Genomic DNA, 18,218 nt, shown 5'->3' on the forward strand with positions numbered 1-18,218 from the left:
AGGCACCAGGTCACCAGGGCAGGCTGGGCTGCAGGTGGTGTGATCACCCACCCAAGGCCTGGTGCACAGGAGAGCCTTGAGTCCTTTTCATGAATCAGGGAGTGAGGATAGAGGCCTGGGCAGTGTGGGATGGGACAGATGCCCACATGGGGCTTCTCAGAGCATCTTTAAGAGTAGGAGAGCAGGTGATTCAAAGGCAGGCAGGTGGTGCTGAAACTCTGTCCTTACACCCAGAGTGACTCAGCTCTGGATACCGGTTTGCATCCCCAGGAGCATGGCTCAGTGTCCTACACAGGGAATATTCAGTTCCCGGTCAGGAATTAAGTAACTCAGAGACAGTGTTTCCTTTCAGGCCCTTAGGAGCTCATCTGCAAGAAGAACAGCACAGCAGGTAGCACCGTGGTCCATGGGCAGCATGACACTAACAGGTCTCTGTGCTTCATGGTACCAGTGACCTTAGGACCATGACCTGCTCCTTGTCACTGGCTCCACCGTCCTCTCTGCACGGCTGTCCCAGCTCAGGGCCATGACAGCAAACAGACATGGGAACCTCTCAGCGGTGCCCTTGTGGGAGTTTGTCCTGGAGGGATTCAGGGGAGGCATGGAGACCCAGGCCCTGCTCTTTGCCGCCTTCCTGGCCCTGTATGTGGTGACCGTCATGGGCAACCTCACCATGATCACAGTCATCACCCTCGATGCCCGCCTGCACTCACCCATGTACTTTTTCCTCAAGAACCTGTCCTTCCTGGACCTCTGCTGCTCATCTGTCATCGCCCCCAATGCCCTGGCCAACTTCCTCTCCTCCTCCAGGGTCATCACTTTTGCAGGATGCACCATTCAGTTCTTTCTGATTTCTGTGTTTGCTACCACAGAGGTTGTCCTCTTAGCTGTGATGGCCTATGACAGATTCAGGGCCATCTGCAGCCCCCTGCAGTACCCAGTGACCATGCGCCCTCTGATATGTGCACAGCTTGTTCTGGGGTGCTACTGTGCAGGCTGCTTCAACTCCATCGTGCAGACCAGCCTCACCTTCCAGCTCCCCTTCTGCAGCTCCAACCTCATCAATGACTTCTTCTGTGACGTGCCACCTCTGCTGCAGCTGGCCTGTGCTGACACAGCTCTCAATGAGCTTCTCCTGTTTGGCCTCTGTGGCTTCCTCATTGTGAGCACTGTATTAGTGATCCTGGTGTCCTATGGCTACATCACAGTGACCATCCTCAGGATGCACTCAGGAACAGGAAGACAAAAGGTCTTCTCCACCTGTGGGTCCCACCTCACAGCCGTGTCCCTCTTTTATGGAACCCTCTTTGTTATGTACGCACAGCCCGGAGCTGTGGATTCCATGGAACAGGGCAAGGTGGTCTCCATCTTCTACACCCTGGTCATCCCGATGCTCAACCCCCTCATCTACAGTCTGCGGAACAAGGATGTGAAGGACGCCCTGCGGAGGCTGGGACAGAGGCGGGCAGCCCTGTGAATGTGGATGGCCAGTGAGGGATGCTCATTTGAGGAGGGAGGAAAGGCATCAGTGAGACACTGGGTCTATTTCAATGGGGTTTTTCTTCTTGTTGTTGCTTCCTTCCTTCCTTCGTTAATGTTTGCTTTGCTGCCTTCTCTTCTGGTTTTCTAGCCTTCTTTCTCCTATGCATCTCTCCAATCTTTCATGAAAGCACATCACATGGAAGTCATTTGTTAATCTGAATAAGGCACCTTCTTTGACATGCAAAAAATAATGGTTTGTGGTAGAGCAAACTGAATCCTTTACACATTCAGTAAAAAGAGTCAGCAGAAGAATAAGCAGAGCCCTTAACGCAGGGCCTGGGAACAAAATTAGCATCTCTCAGGGAAGGTACATGGAGCTTTATACTGTCTGTGGCTCCTTCCTTGTCCATCATTGACCCTAATGTCACAGTGAAATCACAGGGAATGTCACAGGGAAATTGCTGCTGGACATCTGTGAGCAGGGATCTTAAGGGGCTGCAGGCTGCACACGTCCTCACAGTGACCTGGATTTGCCATGGCAATGGGACAGAGCTCTGCACCCTGCACTTCTCCTCACTCAGCACCCTGGCTGCTCCCTACCCTCCCTCTGTACAGGATGCTGCCTCCTCCTGCAGGCAGCACAGGGCACCTCCTGCCTGCTTCAGATGCTCCTAGGTGACCTGGCTCCAGCACATCCACCGGCCTCCAGCTCAGCACCCAGGTGAAAGCACAGGGCTTCCAGGTCTCACAGTGAGCCTCCAAAGCTCAGCCTGGCTGCTCCTGAGCAGTGAATGGTGCTCTGTCACCAAGCTGCTCCTGAGGATGAAGAGCACTGGTGCAGCCAGGAGAAGAGTGGGCAAGGGAGGGACGTGCATTCCCCTGAGCCCAGCTCTCCTGCACTGGCTGAGGTCCTGGACCTGCAGCTCAGGATGGGGCTCCCCAATCTCCACCTCGTCCTCATGCCCAACCCACACCTGGTCTCAGGCCATTGTCTTACTTTATATCTATCTCTTTAGTAGAGATGTCCACTCCATGAGTGATACAAGCAAAGTCTTCTCTGCAAGTGGGGTTAGTCTGTGTCCCTGCTAGGGGTGGTAGGGACCTGCCCTGGATCTCTGCTCCCTGCTCTCCCTGCTCAGGACACCTTCAGTTAGGGCCGGGGATTTAGCTCAGTGTTTATGATGCCTGCCTCGAAAGTGCAAGGTCCCAAATTCTATCCCCGGTAAAAAAAAAAAAAAGAAAAAGAAAAAGACACCTTCAGTGAGAAGACTGACAAGACAAGCAGGTCCCAGGTCTGTCGCCCAGTTAATCTGTCTGGTAATCTTCAGGTTTCCAACCACTTTGTGTAACCATCAAGCCTCAGCTTTGAGATCTCCAAAATTATATCTACCCCTAATACTGAATCCACCCCTTAATATTCGGGTCATATGTAACATTCCTTTTCTCTGTGCAGCTCTGAATTTACCTCTCAAGTGGCCTGCCTCTCTGATAGAACTGTATTCCTCCACTTCATCACCTTCTTTCCCTTCTCCCCCAACCCCCAGCCATTACCCTGTCTTCTTAGCAAAATAGAGGAATATACCTATGATACTTATACCACCTCAGTACATGGTTAGAAAAGAAGAAAAGTGCTACAATTGTTTTGTTTGTTTTTATTCCACAGTGTAAATTTATCTAAACTCTGTTGTAGGCTGTGGTATAAACAGTGAAGAATCAGTGTCCTTATTATGAGAATATCAATCCTGACTTAAATTAAGAAATGAAGCCACTCTGACATTAAAAGGGACACAAATTCTCCAACAGTCTGGAAGACAAGGTCAAAAACCTCCCAGTGATGTCACCTCAACAGGACCTACATTCAGATCCTCCTGAATGTCACTGTTCAAGGTTAGAGGTGGTTGGTTTTGCCTTTTTCCTCTTACAAGATGCTGTCCTGCATGGTGGTGTCAGGTCCTCAGTCCACGCCTATTGGCTGACTGGACACTTGGGTTGTTGCTAACCAGGCTCGCAACTCCGAAATCCACCTGGCATAATTCTGCTTAGGTGAGTGAAGTTAGTGGAGGGTGAATGCCTTAAGTTCAAGGACCACATTTTAGTTTGATCATTGTTCTCTACTACATTGTTAAATCAAAAATAATTGAGATCAGGGAGCTTTTCATGTTGGGAGTGGCTCTGAGAGCCTGACAGAAGGAACCAGGGCTGCCGAGGCCAGACACCAGGATAGGCTCCTCACCTACCCTCACTGCCATCTGGAAGAGGAAACTCAGTGTGGGAGTAAACTGCTACTGGGGACCTTGGGAAGCCAGGAACAGCAAGGAAAGGGGAAATGAACTATCCCCCACCCCCATCATGTTCAAACAGTGAGAAACCCTCTCTCCCTATGCACAAACCTCTCTTGCCAAGAGGAAAAGAGAAGCTGAACACGGGAACTTTGGGTGCCACCAGTAGCATGATCTATGGTAGCATCCATAGATCAAAACCCTGGAAACACAAAGGAGGGGAAACTCAATGGTCAGTGCAGAGTGAGAAGTGTCCTGTTGTTTCCCCAGAGACCAGAAAGATCTGAGACAGTCAAAAACCCTAATGACCACCATATCATGAGTGGGGAAAGGAACTCCTCAGCCATGCCCAGGGCTGCATAAGACTCAGCACACTGGAAAGGGGAGCTGTGCGGTTTGGCACCTGAGCACAAAGGACCAGAGAGGCTCCAATGGGGCCGACAGCTTTTGGCAACAGACTTGGCAGAAAGTCTCAGGAATGCAAACACAAACACAAAAGGCAGGATTCGCCTAGCAGCACAGGGAGCAGGAGTGACAGGACATCAGCAGGCTACAGAGCCAGGTGTCAGGCAAATGATTTCCATCCCCTCTCCCCAGATTAACTGAGGTGGTTGGATATTGGGACAGAGACAAAACACTGCAGCCTAAAGCATGGCTTGCAGCAAAAAGTTGGCCTAAAGAAATTGACATGCTCACCACTCCCAAATACCCAGGTACACAGCCAGGAAAGGGGTGCCTGCAAGCACACTACAATTAAAGCAGGAAGGGAACTGTACGGACACTGGCTACATGGCATAGCAGTCCTGTGGGGATTGTTTGATTGTTTTACTGCTAGTGTGTCTGTTCTGGGTTCTCTCCAAAGAAGCAGAAGTGAGACTTCCTTCTCTTTATTCCATTCATGCTAGCAGTCTATTGGGTGGTGACACTTGACACCCAGGGTGGGTGTTATGGCTGGTGTTTAGATGCTGCCCCTCAACCTCACGTGGTCATAAGTGGGGCTTTTTCAGAGGTGGCTGGATCTAAGGTGTGTCATGCTGGGATTGAATCATGGTGCAGTGCTAGGTTCAAGGGCACTAGGATCAAGGGTGTGAGTGCTACCCACCCTAAGTGGCCCGGATAAAATATAAGGGATAGAAAGAGCTTGGTTGACCCTTGCTGTGCTACCTTCTGCCTCCCATGAACTGTTTTGCCTTTGTGATACCTGTCTGCCATCCACCCTGCCTTGGAGCTAGCCATTTATGGACTAAAATCTCTACTAACTGTGAGCTAAATAAACCTTTCCTCCTTCATGGAGGAATAGTGCAACTTCCCCTTGACAGTCTGAGTCAATCACCCCTGACAACACTGTGACTCACCTTTTTAGCTTGTTTCCTCAGAGGGATGAGGAGACCAAGATGACCACCAGAAAGTCTTAGTTTCTAATTCAATGGTATCATTATTGTGCTTCCTGGTACAAGACTTCTCCCCTCTGGAACTAAGACTTTTAAACCAGCAGAGCATAAGGTCACAGAAACAGGAAGCAAAAATTTTGTCAGTGGATCACTAGGGTAACGGTGAATGGTACCATTCCCACTTCCACCTCTTGATTCCTGGACCCATGAATCCTGGTCATGGGAGACACAGTACCATATAGCAGACGCTGATTTAAAGCATACACAGCCTTTTGAAGAACCTTGCCCCAGACCTGCAAGCTACTGCCACTTAGCTGGTGCTGTAACTGCATCTTCAAAAGACCATTCCACTTTTCTATCAATCCAGCCACTTCTAAATAGTAAGGAACATGGTAAGGCCAGTTAATTCCATGAGCATGAGCCCATTGCCTCACTTCTTTGGCTGTAAAATGGGTTTCTTGGTCAAAGGTAATGCTATGCGGAATTCCATGATGGTGGATTAGGCATTCTATGAGTCCAGAGATGGTAGTTTTGGCAGAAGCATTAGGTGCAGGGAAGGTAAATCCATATCCAGAATAAATGTCTATGCCAATAAGGACAAAGTTCATGACAGAAGTGGTCCAATATGATAGAAGTGGCCTGATATAATCAACCTGACACCAGGTCACAAGTTGATCACCCTGGAGAATAGTGCAATATCAAGGACTTGGTATTGGTCTCTGCTGCTGGCATATTGGGCATTCAGCAGTGGCTGTAGCCAGATCAGCCTTGGTGAGTGACAGTCCGTGTTGCTGAGCCCATGCATAACCTCCATCCCTGCCACCATGGCCACTCTGTTCATGTGTTGATGACTTTGTCTCAGCAATGAGGAAAGTAAGACAGTGGGTCTTCCTTTTTCAGCATGTCATCACTCAGTCACACCCAGAACTACGCTATGTCAATCAACTAGGTGTTTCTTACTCAAGTTGATGCAACAACTAACAATCACAATCCCCCCTTCTCAACTAGACAACCAGACACATTTCCTTAAACCACACTTAGACTCCAGATACAAAGACAAGTTCATAATTGTAAATAACATGATACAACTATCCTGTGTACAAATGGAAGTACACTAATTCCCTCCTCAGAATAGAAGGTAATGTTTTCTTTGAGTGAGGAATACTCCTAATATTTTGTAACTTATTCACAGGTTTAACACTTAAGAACCAATATTAAGTCTACCAACATTATGCTACAAAGGAAGCACCTTGCAAGAGAAGTTACAATTATGATCTTCATTTCTGAAGCTGGTCACAGGGTTATAGCTGGTATTTATAATTACTTTCTTCAACTACCCAGTCTGTGTTTTCTTGGTCTTCTGCCGCACCTCAGCAGGTCTTGGTTCCTTTCCTGTAGGGTGACCTGTACCTTCATTCTTGAAGACTCAGCCATTTGTCATCCTGCCTGGACTGGGCTGTTGTAGTATCCTATTGACCCTACAAGATCTGCACTCCAAGTGTATTCTTCCTTTCCTCCACTGTGGAGCAATAGTACAATTTCCCCTTGACAGTCTGGGTCCATCACGCCTGCCACTATCACCATCCTTTTAGCTTGTTTAGTCAGTGGCTACAGGATCCCAAAAGGCCAGGGAAGCAGGGGTCTTAGCTTCCATTTCAATGGAAACTTTGCTTTGCTTCCCAGTACAAGACTTCTCCCCTCTGGAATTAGGACTTCTAGGCCACTAGAGCATAAGGTTGTGAAAACAGAAAGCAGAAATGTTGCTAGTGCATCACTACAGGTAATGGTGAGTGCTACTATTCTCATACGTGCTTTGCTTCTTTGGAGGAGCTCCAGTCTTTGCCATCACCTTTGGATGTTCATCTCCCCAACCTGTGACCTCTGTACTCTGACCAGAATCTCCCATCCTGTTTGGCTCACAGCATTCTAGAGCTGCTTCTCCAGCTACCATTTCCAAAACCATCTAAACTGTCTCCCTGAGACCCTCCACTCTCATTATCCCCAATTCTCAGCACACTTCACTGAGTGTGCCGCTAAACATCTTAGAGATGACCACCCTCAAGACAGAAAACATTTTCAGAACCAAAGGACCATCTTTGTGCCCCTGACCAATTAATACCCTGCTCTTAGGATAATAACTGTTCTGATCTCTAATAGTATAAATTAGTTTTGTCCACTTTTGAGCATCACAAAAACATACTCTGATAATGTGCATTCTTTCGTCAGGCTCATCTGGCTCAGCATGACACCTATGAAAGCAGTCCATGCTGTTCAACCGGGCAGTCCATTGTTGAAACTGACCACGGATTATACATCCTGTCTCTTGTTGGCAAGCATCTGAGTCATTCCATTTGGGGGGAATGTCATAATGAAAACTATTAGTTACAATGTTTTGCACATGTTTTGATGATCATAAGAAATTATTCACACTGTAGATATGCCACATAAGTGGCAAGATTACTGTCATTGAGATGTTTGCCTGTAGCATATCATGCTGGCTAAGGAGACCTCATGATGACTTTTTACTTGGGAAATCTCTAAGAATCCACCTCTCCAAAAAAACAGCTCTAGAAAAATAAATCTATTATCAGAGCCTTGGGATACACAATCTCATAGAAAATCAATTATATTGCTATATACCAGCAATAAACAATTGTAATTTGAAATTTTGGAAAGTGTCATTTACAAAAGAACCAAATAAATGGGATCCTTGAGAATAAATTTAATAAAATATGTTAAAATGTGTTAGTGGAAAAGTATAAAACACCAATAAAAATGTAAAAGGCCCAAATAAGTAGAAATAAAGTGCATTCACAGATTGGAACGTTTTACAGTTACAATATCAGCATCTGCTCAGCCAGCATAGCACCGCTCCCAGCACATTGGAAGTGAGCCGCTCCCAGTGCCCAGGAGAAGGCTCCTGGGCTGCCATAGTGCCTCTCCCAGTACAGTGGAGGTAAGCCAATCCCAGAGCCCAGGAGGAGGCTTCTGGGCCACCATAGCACTGCTCCCAGTACAGTGGAGGTGAGCTGCAGGCACCAGCAGCAAACTCCCTCCCCTGTCGAAATGAGAAGACGTATAAACAAGCCTCAAAACCAGACTTCGAGATCACCTACAGCAACCCCAAAGGGAAACAAGATGGAACAATCTGATACTCAACCACCTAGACTCCCTTAACTGGCAACAAAAGAGGATCTGGAAAAAATGAAATCAGAAATAATTTCTCACATTACAGCAGAGATTGTGCCCATAGTGCAAGACATGATTAATAAATCTATAGAGGACACAGATAAAAAAATAGAGGAGCTTAGGGATATGATGGAATCCCAATATAGGAAAGAAATGGAATCCATAAAAGGGATGCAAACAGATTTCCAGGAGATTAAAAACTCCTTTGAAAGCTTACACAGCAGAATGAGCCAATGTGAGGACAGAATTTCAGATATAGATGATAAGATTGCAATTAGTCACCAAGAAAAGAAAATTTTCTTTAAAAATATAAGGAGGAGCGGAGCCAGGTGGGGCCGAGTGGGGTCGAGTGGTTACAGGCTGACTGGGACCTGCTTCCTCCGGCTAGCTCCACCAGTTTGCCACCAGGACAGGGTGAGGAGGACCCCCCCCAGGCACGCCCACCAGCTGACGGCTTGGCCACGAGGGCACCTCCAACAACAGGCCCCATCCCCCACCCCAGCCTCTGGCCTTTTAGCTGTGCAGCTACCTGGTTGCACACTGCAGAGGCACAGGGGGACATAAAAGCCATTGTCCTGAGCGGCAGAAGTGAACAACAGAGAGAGGGCCTGCCTCAGGATCCCTGAAGAAAACAAGCCCACTGCAAAAGTGAAGGGAGTCTCTGCACTAAAGGCACACCAGACCACCATAATTGGTAAATTGGAGGGACAGGGAGCTCAATTTATCATCGGCTCCCATCAGAACCTGGAATCTGCCTGAATCTCACAGGTCTGGGACTAGCTTACTGAGACTCATTGACTTACAAGTGCACACTGCTGCCCACATTGTCTACTGTGGCAACAGAGACATACCCTGAAGGAGGCGCTTCATTTTTAAAGGGGATGGATTAATAAATACCACAAATTGTCATTCTCTAAGATGTATCTGATGCTATGGTGTTTCTGATTGATTGTACTACTTGGGCTAAGGTGTTGTGATTGATCTAAATAGTTGTCCTTCCTGGTACAATGAAAATGAGATAGCCTCAGAGTCATTAGAGACTGAAAACCTAAAGACCAGCTATATCTAGAAGACACCTCTGAGAAGCAATCATTCCATGAGGGTTTTAAATACATCAACAAAGATACTCAGAATAAACAACTTCAAAATATCAACCCAGGAATTAAAAAAAGGACAGTACCAAAAACAAAAATGAGAAGACATTTAAGCAAGTCACAAACCCAGAATTCCACCCCACAAAAGGCAAATTCTGGGGAAATGAGGCGGAAAAGTCTGATAATCAACCGCCTGGACACCCTGAACTGACAGCACAGGAAGTAACAAAACAGATGAATGAAGCTCTAGAAATATTCAAAGCAGAAATAATCTCCCAGATAAATAGAGAGATGGTGAGCAGAGTGAGAGACATGATTAGAGGCTCTAGAACAGAAACTGATATAAAAAAATAGATGAGCTCAGAAACATCCTAGAAGCCATGGATGCCCAGCATAAGTAAGAAATGGAAACCATGATCACCCAACATAAGAAAGAAATGGAATCCATGAAACAGATTCAAACAGATATTCAGAAGACTAAAAGCTCCACTGAAAGCATGCAGAACACATTAAGGGAATCTGAAGATAGAATATCAGATATAGAAGACAGGATTGTGGTTAGGGACCATGACAATAGAGATTTCATCAAAATAGTAAGAGACCACGAGAAATCAATCCAGCAGCTGCTAGATGATGCAAAGAAGAATAACATAAGACTCATAGGAGTCCATGAAAAAACAGGAGAAAGTACAATTGACATAAAAAAAACTGTTCACAAAAGTAACAGTAGAAAACTTCCCACACAGAGGTGGAGAATTGGACATACAGATAAGTGAGGGATATAGAACTCCACAAAGCCTTGATAAAAAAAAAAATCTACACCTAGACATATAATAGTCAAGATCCCAGAAACTCAACAGAAGAACAAAATCCTACAGGCAGAGAAAAGAAAAAAATCACCTACAAAGGAAAGCCCATCAGAATCATGGCAGACTTCTCAATAGAAACCCTCAAATCTAGGAGAGTGTGGAGTGAAGTAATTCAAGCCCTAAAAGAAAATGGCTTCCAACCTAGACTGTTGTATCCTGCAAAATTATCTTTCAAAATTGATGGGGAAATTAGATACTGATAACAGACCTGAGGATCAATGGAATAGATTAGAAGATGCAGAAACAACTCCAGACATACTCAGCCACCTCATCTTTGACAAACGAGCCAACCACCCTCATTGGAGGAAAGATAGCCTATTTAATAAATGGTGTGGGAAAAACTAAATTTCAACCTGCCCAATGTTAAAACTAGACTCATATCTACCACCATGCACTAAACTAAGACCGAAGTGGATTAAAGAGCTAAATATTAAAACAGAAAGACTAAACTTACTGGAAGATAAGTTAGGTAGAACTCCTGAAGACATTGGCATAGGAAAAGACTTTATGAACAAAACCTCAATAGCAAGGGAACTAGCAGAAAGAATCAACAACTGGGATTTCATTTTATTAAAAAGCTTCTGCACTGCAAGAGAGGCCACCAACAGAGCTGAGACAACCTACAATGCGGGAAAAAAATTTTAACAGCTGTAACTCAGACAAAGGGTTACTATCTCGAATCTATAAAGAACTGAAAAAAATCAGAACCCCAAATTTAAAGGCACAATTCAAAAATGGGCATCTGAAATGAACAGACATTTCTCAAGACAAGGAAGTAAAAGCAGCAAATAAACATATGAAAAAATGTTCAACACCACTGGTCATTCGAGAGATGCAGATGAAAACAACACTGAGATTCCACCTCACCCCAGAAAGAGTGGCTGCTATCAAGAAATCAACCAATAGCAAATGCTGGCGGGGTGTGGAGAGAAAGGAACCCTTCTCCATTGTTGGTGGGAGTGCAGACTGGTGCAACTACTATGGAAATCAGTGTGGAGATACCTCAAAGAACTAGGGCTGGAGGTCCCATTTGATCCAGCTATTCCCTTGCTGGGTATTTTCCCAAAAGAATTAAAAGAATCATACCACAGAGATATACATGCACCCATGTTTATAGCGGCACAGTTTGTAACAGCTAAAGCTTGGAAACAGCCCAAGTGCCCATCAACTGGAAACTGGATAAAGAAGATATGGTTTTTTAATAAAATGGAGTACTACTCAGCCATAAAGAATGAGAAACTAGAGTCATCTATAGCTAAACGGATGCATATTGAGGCCATACTCTTAAGTGAAATAAATAAGACACACGTGTAAATACCAAATAGCTTCTCTAGTGTGAGAAACTGAGAGTGTAAATAAGGATTAAAAGGATTAATAACTAACAATTGATACGTTGAAACAGGAAAAGGTCCAAAGGGGTAGGGGTGGTGGGAGGAGATGGGGAAAGGGAAGAATGGAAAGGAAAAATTATGAGAAAAGAAAAAAAATGGAAACAAAGTATGTAAATAGGGAAGGGCAGAGGGGTGAAGGAAGCAAAGGTAATGGGAAAACAATAAGAACCAAGACACATTGTGTACAGGGATACAAGCACCCAATGAAAATGTAAACATATTGTACACCTAAAATGTACCAATAAAAGAATTTAAGCAAAAAAATAAAAAATAAAATAAAACTGTAAGGAACCATGAGAAATCAATCCAGCAGCTGCTAGACAATGCAAAGAAGAATAACATAAGACTGATTGGAGACAATGAAGAAAAAGGAGGGAGTGCAGATGACATAAAAAAAACTCTTCACAGAAGTGATGGCAGAAAACTTCCCAAGGAGGGGGAAAGAACTTGACATACAGATAAGTGAGGCATATAGGACTCCAGCTAGCCTTAATCAAAAAAAATCTACACACAGGCATATGATAGTTAGGATTCCAGAAATCCAACAGAAGAACAAAATTCCACAAGCAGTTAGAGAAAAGAAACAAACTACATACAATGGAAAAAGCCCATCAGAATCACAGTAGACTGCTCAATGCAAACCCTCAAGGCAAGAAGAACTTGAAGTGACATATTTCAAGCCCTAAAGGAAAACAGCCGCCAACCCAGACTGATGTACCCTGCAAAACTACCTTTCAAAATTGATGGTGAAATAAGATACTTTCATGACGAACAGCACCTTAGAAACTTCATGAATACCAAACCATGACTCCAAAAAATTTTAGACAATATCCTAGGAAAAGACAATGAGGATCACAACCCCAGGAAGTCCAGTAGAATGAATCTGTTGGGCACAACAAGAAACTAAATGCAAAGGAGGAGAATCCAACAAAAAGAAAAAGTCATGATAATGACAAGTCAATATGTATGAATTATAACCATCAATGTTACTGGTCTCAATTCACCATTCAAAAGAAATAGACTGGCAGAATGGGTCAAGAAGCAAGATCCAACAATATGCTGCATACAAGAAACACTTAATTCAAAAAGAAACTCATAGACTGAAAGTTAAAGGGTGGAAAACAATACTCCATGTGACAGGAACCTGAAAAAAAGCAGGAGTAGCTATCTTCTTTGCAGATCAAGGGGATTTCAAATGAAAATCTGAAACACTTCTGGTCCCAAGAATTTCAGATAAGGGATAGTCAACTTGTACATACAAATCTATTGTGAACATGTGTTTTCATTCCTCTTAAGTAAAAACTTAACAGAACTGTTGGTTCTTAACAGTAACACAAGTAATTTCTATATTGTTTACCAAAATGGTTTTATTATTTTACATTCACATTAGCAGTATTAGAAAGTTCTAACTGGTTCACACCTAAGCTTACATCTGTTCTTTTAAAACTTTTAACTTCATCTCCTTAATGAGTGTATAATACAATCTTGTTATTCTACTGATTAGTACTTTTCTGATTCTAGAGTTGCACACCTTTCCTTGTGCTGTACTGGCTATTTATCTTCTGGTGTTTACTTTTTAATTGGGTTGTCTATTAATGACCTGTAAGAGTTCTTTATATATTCTGGCCATAGGTTATATGTATTATAAATATGGTCTTTTTAAGTATTGCTTTTCATTTTCTTAATGATGTCACTTAAAGTTCTAAATTTTGATGGAATCTCATTTATTAATTTTTTCTTTTATGCACCACGTTTTTTCTATCCTAGGAAATTCTTGCCTACCCTAAATTCATGAACATTTTCCCTTATAATTTTTTCTTAAAGTTTTATAGTTTTACTCTTTCATATTTAGGTTCATAGATCCTTTATGTATGGAAATAAAGGTTTGGGGTTAATTTTTTACATACAGAAAACAGGTGTTCTGGTATCATTTGCTGAAAAAACTCTCTTTCCCTCTGCTCTTGAGTTGAGTTTATGTTCTATAAAATGTTACTGTTAAATAATCTTTCAAAACTCAGGGGACCATGAATGTGTGGTTCTATTTCCAGATTTTGTTTTATTCCAATGATCTATATAACTTTAATTACTCCAACACTCCCTTGATTACTGTAGCTTTAGAGGAAGTCTTAAAATTAGGTAATAAGCCTCCGGTGTCAAGGTGCCTAAGCGCGGTGCCTGAGCACTGGTCCACGGACGGAGTGCTGTCCACTGCCTGCTGTGACCTCTACTGGCTGCAGCCCGCATAGGAGTGACCCAGGAAGACCCAGAGGCCACGCAATGTGGAGAAAAATTAAAAAGAAAAGGATTAGCTCAGCCGGTCCCAGCACCTGGAAGGAAGCTCCTCTGCTGCCATCCCAAGCTCCTAGGGCAGAGAAGGTGAACCGCGTGGGCACCAGAAGCACAACCCCGCCCCGTGGAAATGAGAAGACACATAAACAAGCCTCAAAAAAAGACTTCTGGATCACCTACAGCAACCCCAAAGGGAAACGAGATGGAACACTCTGATACTCAACCACCTGGACTCTCTGAACTGGCAACAAAAGAGGATCTGGCAAAAACAAAATCAGAAATAATTACTCAGATAACAGCAAAGATTTTGCTCATGGTGCAAGACATGATTAATAAATCTAGAGAGGACACAGATTAAAAAAATAGAGGATCTGAGGAATATGATGGAATCCCAACATAGGAAACAAATGGAATCCATAAAACAGATACAAACAGATTTCCAAGAGATTAAAAACTCCATCGAAAGTCTGCCCAGCAGAATGAAGCAATGTGAGGACAGAATCTCAGATATAGAAAGAAGATAAGATTGCAATTAGTGAGGAGGAAAAGAAAAATTGCTTCAAAATTGTAAGAGAACACGAGAAATCAATCCAGCAGTTGCTAGACAATGCAAAGAAGAATAACGTAAGACTGATGGAGACAATGAAGAAAGAGGAGGGAGTGCAGATGACATAAAAACAACTCTTCACAGAAGTGATGGCAGAAAACTTCCCAAGGAGGGGAAAAGAACTTGACATACAGATAAGTGAGGCATATAGGACTCCAGCTAGCCTTAATCAAAAAAAATCTACACACAGGCATATGATAGTTAGGATTCCAGAAATCCAACAGAAGAACAAAATTCTACAAGCAGTGAGAGAAAAGAAACAAATCACATACAAAGGAAAGCCCATCAGAATCACAGCAGACTTCTCAATGCAAACCCTCAAGGCAAGAAGAGCTTGCAGTGATGTATTTCAAGCCCTAAAGGAAAACAGCCTCCATCCCAGAATGATGTACCCTGCAAAACTATCTTTCAAAATTCATGGAGTATAATAAGATACTTTCAAGACAAAGAGCACCTCAGGAACTTCATGAATATCAAACCGGCACTCCAAAAAATTTTAGACAATACCCTAGGAAAAGACAATGAGAATCACAACCCCAGGAAACCCAGCAGAATGAATCCATTGGGCGTGACAAATTAAACGCAAAGGGGGAGAATCCAACAAAAAGAAAAAGTCATGACAAGGCTTTTAAAACTTTTGACTTCATCTCCCTAATTAGTGTATAATTCAATCTTATTATTGTACTGATTAGTATTTTTCTGATTCTAGAGTTGCACACCATTCCTTGTGCTATACTGGTTATTTATCATCTTCTTATGTCTACATTTTAATTGGGTTGTCTATTAATGAGCTCTAAGAATTCTTTATATATTCTGCTCATAGGTTATATGCATTGTAAATATGGTCTAAGGACTAGTTTTCATTTCAATGATGTCATTTAAAGTTCAAAATTTTGATGGAATCTCATTTATCAATTTTTTTCTTTTATACATCATGTTTTTTGTATACTAGGTAGTTCTTGCCTACCCTGAATTCATAAATATTTTCCCTTATAATTTCTTCTTAAAGTTTTATACTTTTAGGCTTTCTTATTTAGGTTTATAGATGCCTTCAAGTTATTTTCATGTATGGAAAAAAAGGGTTGAGGTTAATTTTTTATATACGGATACCAGGTGTTCTAGTGCCATTTGCTGAAGACTCTCTCTCTTCCTCGGCTCTTGAATCGAGTTTATATTCTATAAAATGCTAATGTTAAATAATCTTTCAAAACTCAGTGGACCATACATGTGTGGTTCTATTTCTAGATTCTCTGTTTTATTCAAATGATCTATATGTCTTTCCTTACACCAACACTGCCTTGATTACTGTAGCTTTAGAAGAAGTCTTAAAATTGGGTGCTAAACGTCTTCCAACACTGTTTTTGTTTTTGGCTTTTCTGGGTCCTTTGTACTCCTACATAACTTTTGAATTTCAATATCCAGTTCTTCATTTATAGCAAGTATACACAGACCTGAATATATATATACTTTATATATACTTTGTGTCTTCTAATCCTGCTAAATTCAAGTACAACTTCTAGGAGCTCCTAGAGATTTCTTAGTATTTTCTCTGTAGATGATCATTTCATCAACATATAAAGATTTTGCTTCCACCGTGCCAGTCCTATCCTAGTTGTGTCATTTTATTGCCAGACTATTTTGGTGGGGACTAGGTTTCAAAGTTTAATGGACAGATAAAGAGTAAGCATATCTGCCCTTGTTCCCAACCTTAAGGAGAAAGCATTGTATTTTCTCCATTCATATAAGGTGTTCTCACTGGAAGTATGGAGTTAACGTCTTTAATTTGTTGGGAAGTTTCTGTTCTACTTCTAGTCTCCTGATAGCTTTTACCATGAACAGCTGTAGAATTTGGTCCAATACTTCTTCTCCAACTACTGACAGGATCATATGGCTTTTTCCTTTCCTCTGTTAAAATGATGACTTTTGGGGGTGGATCTTCCAATGCTGAACCAACACTGCCATCCCTATAACAAAACCACTTTCTACATACTGCCAGATCTGACTTTAGTCAGATAGTTTGTTTTGTTAAACAAATTTCTATCTATGTTCATACTTTTTTCTTCTATTATCTTTATCCAGTTTTAGTATTAGGACAATGCTGATTTCCTAAAATGAGGGGAGAAGTGTTCCTGTTTTCTGCTTTAATTGTTTGATATAATTCATCAGTTAAAATGTTTATGAGCCTGCTGTTGTCATATAGGTAGGTTTTCAAGCTAGGAATATACTTTCTTTAATAGGTGCTATTCAAATTTTATATTTCCTCCAGAGTTTCATTAATTTGTCTTCTAAGTTACTTCTTAGAAGTTGTCAAATTTATTTCAAGAAAGATTTTTGTAATATGCTTTCTATATCCTTTTAAATTCTGTAAAATCTGTGGTAATGTCTCCTAGATCTTAATATTGTAATTTTTAAAACGTATAACTGATATTGTGTAAAAGAAAAGCTCTAAAAGAGTAGGGGAATTGGGAGGGGTAGGGGAAGGGAAAAAAGGGAAAGGAAAACATATGAGAAGAGGAAAAAAATGGAAACAAGGTCTTTGCAAATAGGGAAGGGGGAGGGGGTGAAGGGAGGGCAAAGGAAGGGGGAAAAAAATAAGAACCAAGAGACTCAAGTAATGGTACAAGATCCCAATGATGAATGTAACTGTATTTTATACCTAAAATGTACCAATAAAGTTAATGGGGAAAACAATTAGGTAATAAGGGCCGTGGATTTAGCTCAGTGGTTCCACCACCTGCCTCACAAGGGCAAGGTCCTGAGTTCGATCCCCGGTACCAAAAAAAAAAAAAATTAGGTAATAAATGTCTTCCAACACTTTTTTTCTTTTAACTTTTCTAGGTCCTTTGTACCCCTACGTAACTTGAATTTCAATATCCAATTCTTCATTTATAGCAAGTATACATAGACCTGAATTTTTATACATACCTTGTTTTTTCTGATCCTGCTATATTCAAATACAAGTTCTAGGGCTCCTAGAGATTTCTTAGTATTTTCTCTGTAGATGATCATTTCATCTACATATAAAGATTTTGCTTCTACTTTGCCAAACCTATGCTAATTGTTTCATTTTATTGCCAGACTATTTTGGTTTGGGTCTATGTTTCAAAATTTAAGGGACAGATGAAGAGTAGGCATATCTGCCCTTGTTCCCCACCTTAGGGAGAAAGCATTGTATCTTCTCCATTCATATAAGGCGTTTTTGCTGAAGTATGGAGTACATGTCTTATCTGTTGAGAAGGTTCTGTTCTACTTCTACTCTCCTGGTAGCTTTTATTATGAACAGCTGTAGAATTTAGTCCAATACTTTTTCTGCAACTACTAACAGGATCATATGGCTTTTTCCTTTCCTCTGTTAAAATAATGACTTTTGGGGGTGGATCTTCCAATGCTGAACCAACATTGCCATCCCTATAACAAAACCACTTTCTACATCCTGCCAGATCTGACTTCTAATAGTTTATTTTGTTAAACAAATTTTTATCTATGTCCATACTTTTTTCTATTTTCTTTATAGTTTTAATATTAGCACAATGTTGATCTCCTAAAATGAGGGGAGAAGTGTTCCTTCTTTTTTCTGCTTTAAATGTTTGATATAATTCATTAGTTAAAATGTATATGAGCCTGTTC

The 18,218-nt window shown here is 42.0% G+C and overlaps 1 protein-coding gene across 1 annotated transcript; it reads left to right on the top strand.

Annotated features, from left to right (window-relative positions):
• Nucleotides 1-526: 526 nt before the first annotated feature.
• LOC101705901 (olfactory receptor 9S13) lies at nucleotides 527-1,477 on the top strand. The gene has a single exon (XM_021247346.2). The coding sequence runs from the start codon at nucleotides 527-529 to the stop codon at nucleotides 1,475-1,477; it is 951 nt and encodes a 316-aa protein (XP_021103005.2).
• Nucleotides 1,478-18,218: the final 16,741 nt, after the last annotated feature.

The sequence above is a fragment of the Heterocephalus glaber genome, unplaced genomic scaffold (genome assembly GCF_053883595.1).
Source record: "Heterocephalus glaber isolate CG9 unplaced genomic scaffold, H.glaber_assembly_v1.0 deba00001004, whole genome shotgun sequence".
Lineage (NCBI taxonomy): Eukaryota > Metazoa > Chordata > Mammalia > Rodentia > Bathyergidae > Heterocephalus > Heterocephalus glaber.

What these genes read in the sequence shown, in the direction of transcription:
- LOC101705901 (XM_021247346.2), top strand. Translation starts at nt 527, where the DNA reads ATGACAGCAAACAGACATGGGAACCTCTCAGCGGTGCCCTTGTGGGAG.